Source organism: Pezoporus occidentalis, unplaced genomic scaffold (assembly GCF_034315485.1).
Source record: "Pezoporus occidentalis ecotype Australia unplaced genomic scaffold, CSIRO_AGI_Poc_V1 ctg66, whole genome shotgun sequence".
Taxonomy (NCBI): Eukaryota; Metazoa; Chordata; class Aves; order Psittaciformes; family Psittacidae; genus Pezoporus; species Pezoporus occidentalis.
The window spans coordinates 1,592,633-1,608,380 of record NW_026916009.1 but is presented as its reverse complement, the minus strand read 5'-3'; the positions used below and the strand labels follow the sequence as shown (position 1 = coordinate 1,608,380).

General features: G+C 44.4%; 1 protein-coding gene across 19 annotated transcripts in view; it reads left to right on the top strand.

Annotated features, from left to right (window-relative positions):
* ABI2 (abl interactor 2) overlaps positions 1-9,245 on the top strand; it is a 69,613-nt gene extending 60,368 nt beyond the window's left edge. For all 19 annotated transcript variants that reach the window (XM_062640662.1, XM_062640673.1, XM_062640657.1 and 16 more), the window contains one exon: positions 3,306-9,245. In XM_062640662.1, the coding sequence (XP_062496646.1) occupies positions 3,306-3,481 (176 nt within the window). In that variant the 3' untranslated portion in view covers positions 3,482-9,245. The remainder of the gene's footprint in view (positions 1-3,305) is intronic.
* The last annotated feature ends 6,503 nt before the right edge of the window (positions 9,246-15,748 follow it).

The following is a 15,748-nucleotide window of genomic DNA, read 5'->3' as shown; positions in this document are numbered from 1 at the left end:
CTTTCGGCCTGGGAATAGTGCTGATAACACCGATGTTTTTAGTTACTGCTCAAATGTTTAGTCTGCCCAAGGACTTTGTGAGTCTCATGCTCTGCCAGGGAGGAGGGGAAGCCAGGAGGAAGCAGAGACAGGACACCTGACCCAAACTGACCAAAGAGGTATTCCATACCACAGCACATCATGCCCAGGATGTAAACTGGGGGCAGTTACCCGGAAGGGCTAGTTCACTGCTGGGTTGGGCTGGGTATCAGTCTGTGGGTGGTGAGCAGTTGTATTCTCTTCCCTTGTTATTTCCCTCATTACCATTATTATTGGTGGTAGCAGCAGTGTTTTGTGTTATACCTTAGTTACTGGACTGTTCTTATCTCAGCCCATGGGAGTTACATTCTTTTCATTCTCTTCCCCAGCCCTCCAGGAGCTGGAGAAGGAAAGGGGGGGCAGTGAGTGAACGAGCTGCGTGGCTGAGCTTAAACCATGACACATACCCAAAGAATGTCTATACTTACGCTGCTGTGGAATAATAATGCATTATCTTCTGCAAATTAATTATTCCTATGGCAGCCCCTGAAGTTCCAGTAAACAGTATTCTGTGCCACATGATTCAAAGTGGACAAAACTGGTGGAAATGGCTGGTCAGACACTATTACCCCCAGTAAGTAGAGTAGCAATTCCTAGGATTTGTGCTTATTCTTTTGGTATGGCTGCTCACTTAAATTTAAGTTCATATGGAAGTGTTTCTAATGGGATTAGTGCAGATAACCTTTGCAGAAGCGAGAAGGCAGAAGCTGGGACACTAAGGAGGTGTCAAATCCAGGGGGTTGCTATCGAGATGGGGTTCAGTGTGATCCTGTTCTGTAAATGGGTCATGTGTTGTGGGAGGTGTATTTAACATTAAGACATGCTTTAACCTACAGTTAAGGAAGAAGTGAATAGCAGATCTATTTTGAACAGATGGAGAAACTCTTAGGTAGGATACAGTTACTGGGGACATTGAACTTGAGGGCACTAACACATGGCTATAATAGCAACAGCCAACCTGCAGTGTCCAGGGAAACATACTGCAGTTTTCCATTGAGCTCTCTGTCTGGGTCTGTGGTATGAAGAGGTAAGAAAATGTCCCAGCTTTGCAAATCAAAAACCAAAAAATCAAAACAGGTATCCAGAAGAAAAAAATGCCTTCACGCCAAATAGAGAAGGTGTGTGGTCACATATATCAGGTTTCTGTTGGATTATCAGTCTGGGCTATGTTAATGGTCAGTTTGATGTGAATGGGGTTCAGCCGAACTGTGTAATTGCTGAAGGACCAAAGATCACTGATTGGAAGAACATACACCTAAAGGAGTAATTCTGGTTTCCATATGTACATTGAAACATGTTAAGATAGAAACTACCCGAGTTTCTCTCTGAACATGCTTCAGATAGAAAAGAGGTCCTGGCTCAGTCTCGCAGGAAAGGGTGCCACCTCCTGAGTCAGTATTGCTGCTTCGTGTCTCATCTGGAGCCTTTATTGCAGTACTGGCCTGGGCTCCTGGTAACTCAATGGTGTAAAAACAAAACCAGGCTTCGGGTAATTTTATAAGAGGCTTAACAAGAAGCAAATTTTAATAACGAAATTAGGAAAGAGTTTTTCGTACTTGTGATCATGAAATAGTGAGACCATTCAGTATGAGAAGGGACTAGAGTACACTCAAACATGAGAAAGAAAGGAAGTGTAAGTTACCACGATCCTTGGATTATTATTATCAAAAGACTTAAGAACAGCACAGTGACTGTAGGAAGAAGTGTTTTTAAATGAGAATATAGTTCATAGAAGGCAGTTAAAAAGGAATTTTGGAGGACTTTAATTGTATCTTGTGTTTGTGCAGTGACTTCTGGTTCTCAAGCTGAAATTTTATTAATTTCTCCTTTAGTGTTTTGTTTCCTTAGAATGGTATGTCTAAAACTAGTTAGAATGAGGGACTGCACAAGGGTGCATAAGCATAGAACTAGCAACATGTGTTTTTCAAATATGCTCTGGTCAAATGATACAAATCTCCTGTTTGGGAGATCTGATACAAAATATAAAATCTCTATAGATACTCTGAGTCTCCACTGGCATTGATTTGGATGTTCTACTTGATAATCTTTTCAGGATCCAGGTTTCCCTAGTAAATATTTGTATTGATTCCTTTGGCCCCTCAAAAGGAAATGACCTCTTTTCTTTTGAACAACATGATGAGTTTAATAGGACTCTTGGAAACTGTGCTCATGAACACATGCTGTTAATTTTTTCTCCTTGCTTTTGTTCAGAGTATCTTCCCTTCTATCCTCAGTATGAGATTTTAGGATCTCTGTCCAACATCCATTTTCTTTCAGTGACAGCATTGCGTGTTTCATTGCCAAGTGCTCAAAGCAGTGACTGATGCTATTTGTTTAAAGTATTCAGAGTCCAGCATAGCTGATTTTCTGTATGGAACACATAATAATTGGTAGGACTAAGAATGGAAAAACATACTGAGTTGATGTCTCTTTCCTGCCATTTCAGGGCAATGACCTCTTTAATATTTGCCAGTGCTTTGTCCAATTTCTTTGACTTTACTGACAGCTTTTGTGCCTTCAGTAAAATATTCTGCAGCTGTAAGAAAATTGTCCTGTGATATAGTAGGCATACATTTTGTTTCAGAGAATTACCTTACTTCCTAGTTCCTAAAACTGGGAGCCACCTTGGCACCGTATACTGTGGGAGTGACTTCTAGCTACTGGGACTGCACCTTCGCATTTTACAGATTTAAATGTGGCATTATCTAAGGTAGATGGAAGTCTGAGACATTAGCCTTGGCTCACACATACTGTGATCTGAAAAGAGCTCTTGCTGCTCTTCCTCTTCCATGTTTTCCTGCTGATTAGTAGTTGTGCAGGGATCTGATTTAGCGCATATATCTAATACATGAACTCTGAAATAGCAGTCATAGCCATGGGGACTTACAGCCACCTCCTTGTATCATTCCTCACCAAAAGCTTTTTGTGTATTTGTAAACTTCTCCTCTGATGGGTCTGGGAATAGTAAAAATAGAAGAATTACAGTGGTCCTGACTCATGTGCTTCAAAGCATGAGCTCTTATAAAAGGGGCTGGAGGAAGCTGATGCTCTCAGCAGGTTATTCTGCACACACAGAGGTGAGGCAGTGCAGCTCTCTGAGGTTGCCTTGAATGTGGGGAACTTTGTATGAGGCAGGTTGATTTTTTTTGTTTGTTTGTTTTTTTTTTCTTCTTTTTTCCTTCTTCTCCCTGTACCTCTCCTAACAGTCACACTCTGTTCTTTCCTAGTGGTGGCAATCTATGACTACACAAAGGACAAAGAAGATGAGCTATCATTTCAAGAAGGTGCCATTATTTATGTTATCAAGAAAAATGACGACGGCTGGTATGAAGGGGTCATGAATGGAGTGACCGGGCTCTTCCCAGGGAACTATGTGGAGTCAATCATGCATTACTCGGAGTGAAGACTAGAGGACAGAACACTGCATCTCCTGCTGCAGGAGCTGTCAGGGCTTCCCAGGTCTCCACCAGCCTCTGGGGCCCCATCCAATCTAACTGAATGAAGGATAACTGTAACAACCACTCTTCCCCCTTTCTTCCCATCCTCCCCCATTATAAACCAATAGCGATTTGAGTTGTTTGAACAAATGGCTCTTTCAGCTGCCAGCAGAGGCTATCCTGGCCCATCTGATGCTGAATTAAGCTGACACATTCAGATGTAAAACTCGTTGAGTAGCTGATACTTCACTCAATTACTGACTTCTTCTGACAGGCTTGGGATATGTCTTGGAATCCTGTGTGTCCTTGTGGTACTACCCTTGGCAGCAGTGCCTGGCGCTTGGGATGTCCTGGATGTTTGTGGTGAAGGTTTACCAGCCAGTGGACAGCCCTCCTGTTCTATACTATGCTCCCATGCAGCTGGAAGAAATCATGTGCTAGCAAACTGGAATTTTACATAGAGGCGTTCCTATAACTGACTTCCAGATAGCTGGTTACATCTTTAGCATAAACCCATCTGCAGCTGCTCTGCACATGTAGGCTGACACAGGGGCACACAGAGCTGGCTTTCATTTACTCACCTTTCAGTTTAGACAACTAAAATGGCTGCAGCCCAGAGGACCCCCACCCCCATTTCCTCATCTTTTGAATGCCACCAGTTCGTTTTGTGTTCTGCACTGATGTAAGTGTGCTCCTCTCCACAGTGAGCTACTTGCCACGGGCGCTGCTGGTTTAAACAGAACTCACAGATGCTGTTGACGGTGAATGCAAAACAAAGTTTACAGGTTCTCCTGGGGTCTGAGGATAAACTCTAGGGGCTGTGATCTAAGGCTCAAGTCTACTCGCACCTCCTTGCACTAGTGAAACTTACCCCCGACTTTAGTCTTATGCACAATATAATCTTAAAAATCCAATCAGGTATTGTAAATTGGCTATTTTGTACTTGATTAGATTTGCATATGTACTGTGAGAGCCCTGTGTAGAGGCAGGACAAACGGCAATTGTCGTCTTCATGTCTGTTGCCAAAATCTCTTCAGTGGAAGCAAAAAGGGCTGTTGTGTGTACTGGTTTCCCATGGAAATCCAAGCAGTAACTGGTAGTAGTCCTAGCTCTTCCCCCAGCCCTCTCCATTGTCTGTTATAAAGAAATAGGTATTCTGAGCTGACTGCTGGATCTGGGTGGAGTTATTACCAAGTAAAGACTCTGTAGCCCCTTGTGTTGCTAGTTTGCTTTTTAATCTAGTCTCAGTTAAAAATGCTGCTCAGTGATTCTGCCCAGCAGATCAGTGTAAAGTGATGGCTGCACTAGTCTGCCCTTGGTCAGGAAGGACCAAATGTTATCTTTGGGTAAATGTCATGCATTAACAGAGTGAGCTGGGTAAATCTCATTGCAGTCCTGTTAGCCTACAAATAGAGCTGATGCCTGCATTGCCAGTCTCCTGGGCCAGGGCATCTTCCCTAGCAACTTCTGTCACCTGGCCGAGTTCCAGCTGGTACCAGCAGTAGGTCCCCAAAGGTGTGACAGTGCTGCAGCTGTCTTCTGAGGCCTGTGTGTAGAACAGAGCAGTGCACAAGAGAGCATCGAGGCTGGGTTTGTGACGGTTTTGGCAAGGATAGAGGTAATTGACCCAGTGCCCTTGTTAGGTGATCAGTGCAGTATCAGGGTGGAGGTATAGGTTTGGTGCATTCCTGGGCGGGGAGGCACTGTAGCTGCTTGAGGAAGAAAGAGGAAACAAACGTGAGGTGTGTTTGTATGGATGGACATGGATGAATGTGATCACCCCTGTGAGCTTGTGGAAGAGTATGTTAACTCCTGTGACAGTGCATACGGAACTAGTTTGGTTGAAGCCTACAGCAGGTACAAGTTTGAAGAAACTGGTACAAAGATAGAGGTTACTTTCTCCCCCTATCAATCCACTACCTGCTTCTCTGAAAACCTGTGACTTGCAGCAAGACTAGCAGAAGCAGCTGTGGTTAATTTCCTCACCCCATTGTTTCTCTGGGAGCAAGCCTGGAAACACAGGTTGTCAGTCACTGGAATGACTGTTTCTAGTGTCATAGGACAGACCTACACATTTTGCACAGGGAGGCAGTGCTCTCGGCCCAGGTGGTGGAACAGCAGTATTTCACAAGCCTTTGGTGCTCACAGGGTGGCTGTTTTCCAGGACTATCAATGCTTTCCTCCTTTCTCTTGCCCTGGGTATGTCTGTGGTAAAGACTTGAGCATGGTGCTCAATTGCATCAAGTTAGGGCAGCTTAGAGAGTTACTGAATGAGAGCTGAACCTCTCTCCCTGTGCACACATGCTGCACGTGGGAGGTCATGCATTGTTGAAATGTGTTTTTAACTAGGTCTGTGTAAGAAAGAGCATGTGCTTGAACGCTTCTGCTGGGTGGGTGGGTATAGTGTGTACCTCCTCTGTGTGTGGCACACACCAGTGTCCTTGTTCTTCAGTCAGGCAGTTCATCTTGCAAGTTTTCTGTGTTGTGAGAGCAGAGCAGTGTGAACTCTGGGAAGTGCTGAGCCCCTGCCAGAGCACAGCAGGGAAGATGAAGCTGCAAAACCTTGAGAGTGGAATGTGTGAAGCTCCTTAAGGAACTGGCCTTGGTCTGAGGGCCCAGGGGTTAGTCAGGTCCCTGCTGATAGCAAGTGGGATTGTTTATGCTGCAAGAATTGCTGTGGATGGAATTTTTGGGTCACCTCCTGCTGGTTTTATGCTTTATTATGCAGTACTAATGTAAAGAAATTTGTTGAAGTTTATGCATAGTTTTTATTTTGTACAGGTTTTAATTCTGTGGCTTGTTTGGGGATGATGTGATGTAATGGTCTTAGATCAGGCCAAGGTAAACAGGCTGTGTATATTACTGTTACATAGATTGCATGCTAGTAAAGTCAGTACGAGTCATGTTTCCAGTTTTGTCCCTTGTACTTCTCCTTCTCTGAAACCTTCTTTGCCCCACTCCTTTTTATTTGAGGTGCTTACTTTAAAAAGGGGGTGGAGAAGGAAGAGGGGAACACCTCAGTATTTCAGATAGGTGCACATCTCTTCACTGAGTTCTGCTGCCACAGCTGAATGTGTTCAGTATCACAGGCTGTTGATCAGCAGTGTGTATGCATGAGAGGTGGGGGAAGGAGACACTCCAGAATAGCCCAAAGAAAGCTGTATGGCCAAAATGAGTATGTTTCTCCCTTTGAGAGAGCTGCCTTAGCCCAGGCAGCTATTTTTATTATGCACAGAACTCAGTCAGCATCCTCTAGTGGTCAGTCTTGCCTTGGTTTGCTGTATTCAAGATTCTTTCCTTGCTAGGGCCAGCGCTATTTACAGCTGCCTCACTGCCATGTGCCTGTGCTAGAAGAGGTCCTACAAGTCTGACCCTGTCTAGTGCTGAAGCAGGTTATGTTGGTGCCTTCTTTCCAGTGTCAGAGACATGGCTGAGGTGGCATGTGTTGCACCACATTGTTTTGGGTGGTGGTTTTTTTTAATCTTTCTGTGATAGCTTCATGTTGTTTCTCTTACTGATGCAGCAGAGGCCTGAGAGGAGCAGAACAGGCAAGCAGCAAATTTTATGCTTGAGCATCCTGATGGTGTGCCCATGCCCATGGACTGGAGTAGGCACCAGAGCTGAAGCTATGCCTGAAGACTTGCTGGCCTGACTGGTGAGAATGAAGAGCCATTGTTCTCACTGGAGGACAAGAGGTGCAGCATGGCCCCAAGGTAGCTGGCAGAGCAGGGTAGTGTTACCAGGAGGCTTACCACGTTCCTGTGACTCAGGTTGTCTTTGTGGTTAGTTGAGTTGGATGTTCCTGAATGTGGCTGGAAATTGCTGCTGGTTTGAACCACAGCTGCCCACAGTGCCAGTGGTCTGTGGCAGTGTGGCTTATCAGTGGATGCCAGGAAGCCTTAGATTCAGCTAGTTCTTGCTAAGCTCACAGCTCCTGAGCATTTACGTGCTGTGCTGCTGTGGGTTCGTGGTGACAGCCAAAGGTGACATTTGCAGTAATGCAGTGTCTGAAAAGTGGTACTTTTATCTAGGGTGTTTCAGTTGATCATGAAAAGCGAAGCTGCAGCAGGACACTTCTGGCAGAGGGTAGGCTGCCTGCCTGGTGTGTGTGTACATATTGTGGGAATGAGCTTCTCTGCTAGAAATGAGCTCTTTTAGTTACGTTGCTGGGCTTTAGGCATAAATCAAAAGCAAAACTTTAATTTCCTTTCCAGAAAGGATGTGACTTCATGTGGATTAGCAAACTGGGAGCATTTACAGGGCTTCTGCTCCCAGGGGTGGAGCAGGACATCATGTGAAACAGGTGCCATTTGTATTGTCTTGCAGGGGAACTTGTTGGAAGCTGCTAGAGGATGCTGTTGGAAAGACCGTAGTGCTGTGACTTCTACTGGAAGCAGTACTTGCATTTAGAGTATAAAGTCACTTGTTGAGCACTGCAGCATTTCAGGAAGCATTACAAACCCCATGCAGAGACTTCCAATTCCTATGTTGACAACAGTGGCAGTGAGAAAAGTACAGCACTGCTGCATTCGCTAAAGCAAGTATTTACAACACTGATCTCTAGAGACCATGGTAGTGTAAACTGAGCACTGGCAGGCAGATAAAGAGCTATGGCTCATAGGGCATCACTTTCAAGAATTTGCTGTGCTTAACAGGTACATTCACCTTTTCCACCTTTTGGCATCTCGAGTATTTGGCACTGCCACAGTTTGTGGGTAAACTGGTACTACCCAGAAGTCAGAATGGTGCATGAACGGAACGGTGTGTAGTTGTTTTTCTTAATTTCCCCAATAGCTGAAGTCAGTGTGTAGTAACAGTCCTACTGATCTACTTTTGATTTTGAAACTGCAGGAATAGTGGGACACCCACTTCATGTCCATGGGACGGATGCTGAAAGCTAGATGCAGCCAAGGTTTGCCAACTGCTGTTACAAAGAATAATTCACAGACCATGGCGTTTCATTCAGAAAAACACCCATGTGTTTTGTGCAATGTCCTGCCCACGCAGGAAGTGTTTTTTTTCCTTTGGTACGCTAAACATACAAATTTTATTAGGACCTTTGCTTATTACAAGATGTGTTACAAAAAGGTCAGCAGCAGCCTGTTGTCCAGAGGTAAGCTTACACCCAGCATCCTGCTGAACACCAGCGTGGGGACAGCTGAAATGTGTGCAGTACATTTGTTCGGTTTCTCTTAAACCCACAGAAGAATCCAACCACTACTGACTGATGAGGAAGAACTGTGTACAAATTCATTTCCATTACAGCGCCTTGGTAAAGTGCTGACATGTCTGAGATTTTTTTTGTAAAGAACAAGTGCTTCTTTTCACATTTGAAAAAGTGTCTTTTGCAACTTGCATGGACAAGTAGTTTCTATGAATTCTCTGGAAATGTCAGTGTCTAACATGGATTTTGTCCATGCACTTTTTTTCTGAAAGCAGATAACCCCCCCATGCCCCCTCTTTGGTTTGCAGTCAGAGAAGCACGCTGTGCTTTTGCTTTTGGCACTGCTGATGCAGTGTCTGAGTGCAGAGCCCACTGTAAATGACCAAGTCCGCAGGACTCTGGGGAGCTGTATGCCACCAGTAATGTTTTATTGTGTGTGCCATTTGAACCACCTTCCAGTGAGTGAAAAACCCAATTTTTAAATTTTTTTAATTGTACTTGGAATTAACTGTTGCCGTGTACTAAACCCTCTTGTTACGAGCCCTAAATAAAAAGAACAAAGCACACACTGTGTTCTGTGAGCGTGCCACTGCCGAGTCACAATCCTTGTCTTTAGCTACAGGCTTTTCAACACAACAAGGCCAGAGACAGTTGCCTGTATATGCAGAAGCCCTATCCCAGGGGAGCTACAAGCGCAGCACTTACTTCCCCCAGCAAAGGTATGAGCACTGGCATCGAGCCTGCTGCCTTCAGCAGCTCCTCCCTCCACTTCTGTATGACTACTCATTTCCTGTCATCACCACTAATGTAACACCTCCAATCCCTGGTGTAAAAGCTGATGAGTGATGCAGGGCCAGCATGCAAGTGTGCCCCAGCAGGAGGTGAACAGAGCCAAATCCCCTACAGTGGACCCCAGAGAGGGGCTGCAGCAGCACTTACCAGCCATCAGCTGTCCTTGCATGAGCAGAGCATGAACTCTCTCATGAGAGAGAACAAGATCAAGAACAGGACTCTGCACGCCTGAGGGAGGAGGCAGATGGAAAAGGTGAGCCTTCAGACCAGGTCCTCTTTAGACCTGTGCCTGGTGTGCATCATCTTACTGGTACAGCCAGCTCTTGCCCATGGGAAAGAGCTATGCAAAGGAACAATAAAAAGCAATTTTATTGAGAGTGAGCATATAAGCTGGTGACCTGCAGGCCATCAGGTACCTAATCCCTACAGAGGGGAACCACTGATGCCCTAAAAACACAGTATGGGTTCTGCACTCATGAAAAAGGAAAATGGCAAAACAGAGGATTAAACCAGATTATTAAATTTAACTACATCTTTATTGGATTGTGCATATTCCATTATAATGATCTATATTGGGTACTCTATAATGAAGTATTTCTTTTGTCCTCTCCCATGCTTAAAAAAGTATATTTATACATATATTTATATATATTTATAATATGGCAAAGCTCCCCCCAACCTGAAGCTATCAGTCTAAAAGAGCTTTGATTTTTCTTTTTGGAAAGGGAAGAAGAGGGGAGGCAATCCCACTGAAAGATAAAATGTGCAATTTTCTTTTTAAAGCAGTAAACATGAATGTATTTACAGCACTCAGCACAAGTCTGCTGCACAGACAAATCATCATTGCAATGACACTTTTTCTTACATTTGCATCCCCCATATTATACAGAACATCACCAGCAGCTGCTAATAGTGTGATCCATAAACCAAGCTGCTGCTCCAGTTAATTTTGGGTCCACCGCAGTCCACTAGAAAGGAGACCTAAGATCTGCCATTACAACTTGTGACAAAGCATTCAGTTTTCCTTTTAGAAGTACAAGCTTTATAGTGCTGCACCAAATCAGCAGCAGAGAGCCTTGGGCACAGGTTTGTTTGCTAAATTTAACTTCCCTTTGCCCCTGCCTGGCAGGTGGGTACCCACTTGCCAGTGCTAGTTAAAGGCAAGAGATACGCAACAGCCAACAGTGGCATCCCTCTTCTCCTGCCGAACAGCAGCTCTTGAGTCCTGGCAGAGGCTGGTGCAAGCACATCTGAGTACCTGGAATTTAGCTTTGAATGCATCTTTGGCATCTTGGGAAAGGTGGGAACAGCTGGTTCAATTCCCAAGTCTCTTAAAATACATATCACCTTTGAGCATTTAAATGAGGGGGTATGCATTCCAAAATCTGTTACTGAAGCTCCTTCTCACTCACTTCCCTCACTAAGTCCCTGCCACAAGGGATGGTGCATGTAGCACTAGTTCCTGTTCCTCTAATTAATTTCTCTCTCTAGCTCTCTTCACCACAGATGGTACATGTTTCTGATGACCAGAGAGCTCCTACTCAACACCTTAAGAGCACCAAATAGCCATCAAATGCAAATGCATCAAGTGCAAATCGATTACTTTACATTGTTAGGGATACACACGTGTTGTCACCCCGTTTGCAGTTTAGTGTTTTAAACTTTTCAAGATTAGACAGCCTGTGACTCACTGGATCACAGAGATCAGAGTGCACTGACCCCTGCAATGTAACACTTGTTTTGTCAGTCTTCACGGGCATTTTCTTAATTGAAGAAGAAAAGTAATTCAGAAAGAAAAATTACTCCATTTTAGACAAACTTACTATTCCAACATACAAGCTTAAAACCCACCAGCACATTACAGAAACATCTAAGAGAAACTAACCCTTGTAGTGTTAAATCCTCGGGTTTGGAGTCTGTCCTGATTGATTGTGCGAGGGAATGCAAAGCCAGGAGCCACAACTGGGCTGTGGGAAAACATCTCCCTCAAAGACGATTCCCATCACGTCCAAACGAGGAGTGCTGTTTGAACAAGTACATAACCTACACCTTAACAGTGAAAAAAGGAAGAAACAAAACAAACTCTCATGTTCTGGCTGCATCATCACTACCTTCTGTCAGGAATTTATACTGCTTTCCTGGAGTACAACTTGATTTCAACATGATTCTGTATTTGACATGGTAACTCCCAGTAAGACCCATATAATTTTATTTTGAGTAAGAAACAAATTTACCTGCAATGATACCACTGAAGTAAAACATTTTAGTTCTATGCAGTATTCTGTCACAACCAGATTTCTCTTTTGCCCTTCTGTTGCTGAAATGGTACTTTTGGTTCCTTTAAGCTGTGGAAAAAGTAATTTTAACTGGGAGGAAAACTGGCCGCAGTCTCTGAGCTGATTTATCTGGTTGCTTAAGGGCACAGAAAGAAGAAATAAAACATTTCAATGTGCAAGTCCAGAACAGTAAATCTTAAAATGCACTTGTTGAAAAAACTGCTCCCTCTCCCATCAGACCTGAAGCCAAAGTGATCCAGGTACCTTTGCTTTGTTTCCCTGATGTGTCAGTCAGCCACTGTTGCCCTGCAGGAAACTGTTCAGGAGAGGAGCTCTTTGGCTTTGAGGTCATGCACCAAGCTGAGCAAGCAGCGGTGGTCTGCCGCAGGAGCAGAGCAGGAACTTTCCTCTTCCACAGAAAATAGCAGATTATTTTATTGTGCGACTTGTGCCTAATCTCCTCCCTCAGCCACAGGTTTTGAAAGACTAAACAGAACCCCAGCACATCCACCTCAAACATGGTAGCTGGGGTTTGTTCAGAACCAGACTTCTTTGGGGTTTGTTAACTAGCTTCTCCTATAAGCTTAGTGCTGTTGCAAGAGCCTTGTTTTCCCTTCCAAAGCAACTCCCCGAGACCTGAAGTACAGTCAAAAGCGTCTGAGAAGACTGGCTCCCTGCTTTGTACACCTGCGCTGCAGGCACAGAAACCTGCCAGAACAGGAGGCACCCTGCTGCATGGCAGAGAGGAAATGAGCACCAAATCTGTTCCGGATTAATGAACACAGCTGTATGCTCTCAGCTGCCCCTGTGGCAGCAGGGCTTTCCCCAACACCCCGACTTTAACAAGTGTCGGAGGGGCATATGCTTCATCATTTAACACAACAACAGCTATACACTCCCAGTATTTTAGGATCAAAGCATCTGCTACCTTTATGTCCAGAGTATGAAAGCTCAGCTCTCACATGCTCATCTTAACCGTGCCAAAAGGAAGCAGAAAGCTTCTTGCAGTGGGTGCGAGATCTGCTCCCTCAGTTTTCTGATTTAAATAAATATAACGGTGCAATTATGAGACCAGTGCACACAGGGGAAAATAACTTACTTGCAAATAAGGCATAAATATTTACTGTCACAAAAGCAGTAAACACACTAGGAAAGCAAGTTACAATGAGGGGTCTCATAAGCTGAAAAGGCAGCCAGGTGCCAAAATTTCAGTGCCTAGCTGAGAGCACTGTATTTTTGTATCATTACTGGCTTAGGAAGCAAGATGCAACAAGAAGCAATACAGGGTGCCACCTTTGCTGATGCTTGTTATTTTTCCTGCAAACTTAAGAAAGAGTTAAACTTCTGTCTCCCAGCAAGCTGTGCAGCAGCCTGCAGTAGTAGCATGGATTCACTGTCTAGAGAGAGATACTGGGTTATGAACTTGGGCACAGGAAAATGAGAACAAAGCTCAAATGCCTTTGAAGAAATTGCACTTGAAACATTGCTCTGCCGAGTCCAAAGCCCAGAGGTGCCCACACTGAATGAACAAAAGCAAAAGGGCTGGAACTAACACACACCAGTGGAGCTGTCCTGGGGGAAAAGAAAAACAGATGGTGCAAGCAGGATTCCCTGGCTGCTCTCATCCGGAAGCACGCTGCACCAGCCAGGGTGGCCCTTGCCAGGGAGCCAGAGAACGTGGTCACTCACCTACCCTGGGTAACAGCTGGGGAGTTTTGGGTCCAGCTCTGCACCTCTGCCTCCACGGGTGGGTGTGAGCCCTGGAGCTGTGTACAGCACAAAACAGCAGGAGGACCAGTGTTGAAAATTACAGCACCATCAACTGCAGTGTAGCTCAGCAACCTTCCTGTGGAGCTGCTCGCCAGCTACACTGAGCGTGCTTAGATCAACAATGCAAATGCTTTTAAGGACACTTTATAAGCACAAAAATAGTAGAAACAAAACTTTTTGAACAATTTGAAAGATACAAAAAAGTGCCTTTCCATAGCAGTGCTTAAAAAATGCACACAATGCTATATACTCTTATTGCTCAAAAAAACTAGTCTGAAATAGTAAAATGATTTCCAGAGGTGCTGAACCAGATTTGTAAAAAATCATGAGGCATCAGCAGAAACAGCACCATTCATTTATCTCTTTTCAAGATGCACTTATTTAAAAGTCTATAGTTATAGCTGGGTCATTTTTTACCCTCTGATTAGCAAAGCTTTTTCCTATTCATAAAGTATTAATTCACAAAGACATTATTTTACTATTTGGAGTTTAAAAAAAACCACTCTATTAAAACAAAAAAAAAAGGCATGAGGGATGCTGTCACATTATTTCTTAAGTCTATCAGCCTGAATTACTCTAATGAGAGAGAAGTTTACATCTTTTGTGCACACTTGAGGATACTGTCAAGTCAAGCTATTTCCATTGTTTCAATCTCTGGGGGAAAGAAAACACTTAAAACCCGTTTTTGGAGAAAAAGTAAACCAGCAGAGAAATCATTTGCCATCTGAGCCCTGACAGTGTCCCCATGCTGATGAGGGAAGTTGAAACAACCAAAGATGGAGCAGGTACAGTCCAAATATTTTAGTTACTTTACAAAGGTTGTGTACCACTACCCTGTACGGAACATGTATGGTACATAAGACCACTTACATCAACTACACTACCTTATAGCAACGCCCGGATACGTGGGTTAAGACTGTAGAATCAGAAACTACTCAAGAAAAAGGGCTCCAGTACTTGGTCTGGTGATTGGCTGTGCATCGGTGGCAAACAAAACCCAAAGCAAATACAACAGTCTATTTCCTACTCATGGGCCCTTAAATTAACTTATTAGCACATGTTATTGCCTCTCAAAGTTGTTTTTTCTAGTCTTCTCCCTTGACTGCTACAAGTGCCGCTTTGTAAATAACAGGTTTATGCACTGGTTGCAGTCTCCGGCGGGTCTAAGAAAAGAGTGAGAATTCCCACTGTGCTGGCCTTGGGGGTGTTGGTCGATGAGAAAATAAACATGAGCTGGCTTCAGTGTGCACTCGCTGCCCAGAAAGCCAACCGTATCCTGGGTTGCATCAAAAGGAGCGTGACCAGCAGGTCGAAGGAGGTGATCCTGCCCCTCTACTCTGCTCTTGTGAGACCTCACTTGGAGTATTGTGTGCAGTTCTGGTGTCCTCAACATAAAAAGGACACGGAACTGTTGGAACAAGTCCAGAGGAGGGCCATGAGGATGATCAGGGGACTGGAGCACCTCCAGTATGAAGACAGGCTGAGGAAGTTGGGGGTGTTCAGCCTGGAGAAGAGAAGGCTGCGTGGAGACCTCATAGCAGCCTTCCAGTATCTGAAGGGGGCCTATAGGGATGCTGGGGAGGGACTCTTCATTAGAGACTGTAGTGATAGGACAAGGGGTAACAGGTTAAAACTTAAACAGGGGAAGTTTAGATTGGATATAAGGAAGAAGTTCTTTACTGTGAGGGTGGTGAGGCACTGGAATGGGTTGCCCAGGGAAGCTGTGAATGCTCCATCCCTGGTGGTGGTCAAAGCCACGTTGGACAGAGCCTTGGGTGACATGGTTTAGTGTGAGGTGTCCCTGCCCATGGCAGGGGGGGGTGGAACTTGAGGATCTTGAGGTCCTTTCCAACCCTAACGATTCTATGGTTCTATGAAATCACCACTCCCCAATCTCTGAAGGGGAAATTTCCTGACAGTTTCTAATGAATTACAAAAACTTTCTTTAAATGCTTCCACAAACTTGTTTTGTGGAGATAACCCACCAGGCACAGACAAGGTGAGACTGCACACATCGTACGCTTGTGCAAGTACCTAACACTCTACACAAACCTACCTTTTCGTTCACGGAAAGAATTACATGTACAAGCGATGTATCAGCACGTGTCAGCCTTGGGGGTCAGCCTCGATTGCAGGAGTCCTGTCAGCTTTCAGAAGGGGTTAACACAAATATATTTTTCTTGAGCCACAGAAAGAAGTGATGAAGCCTACTAGAAAGTTAGAATGCATAA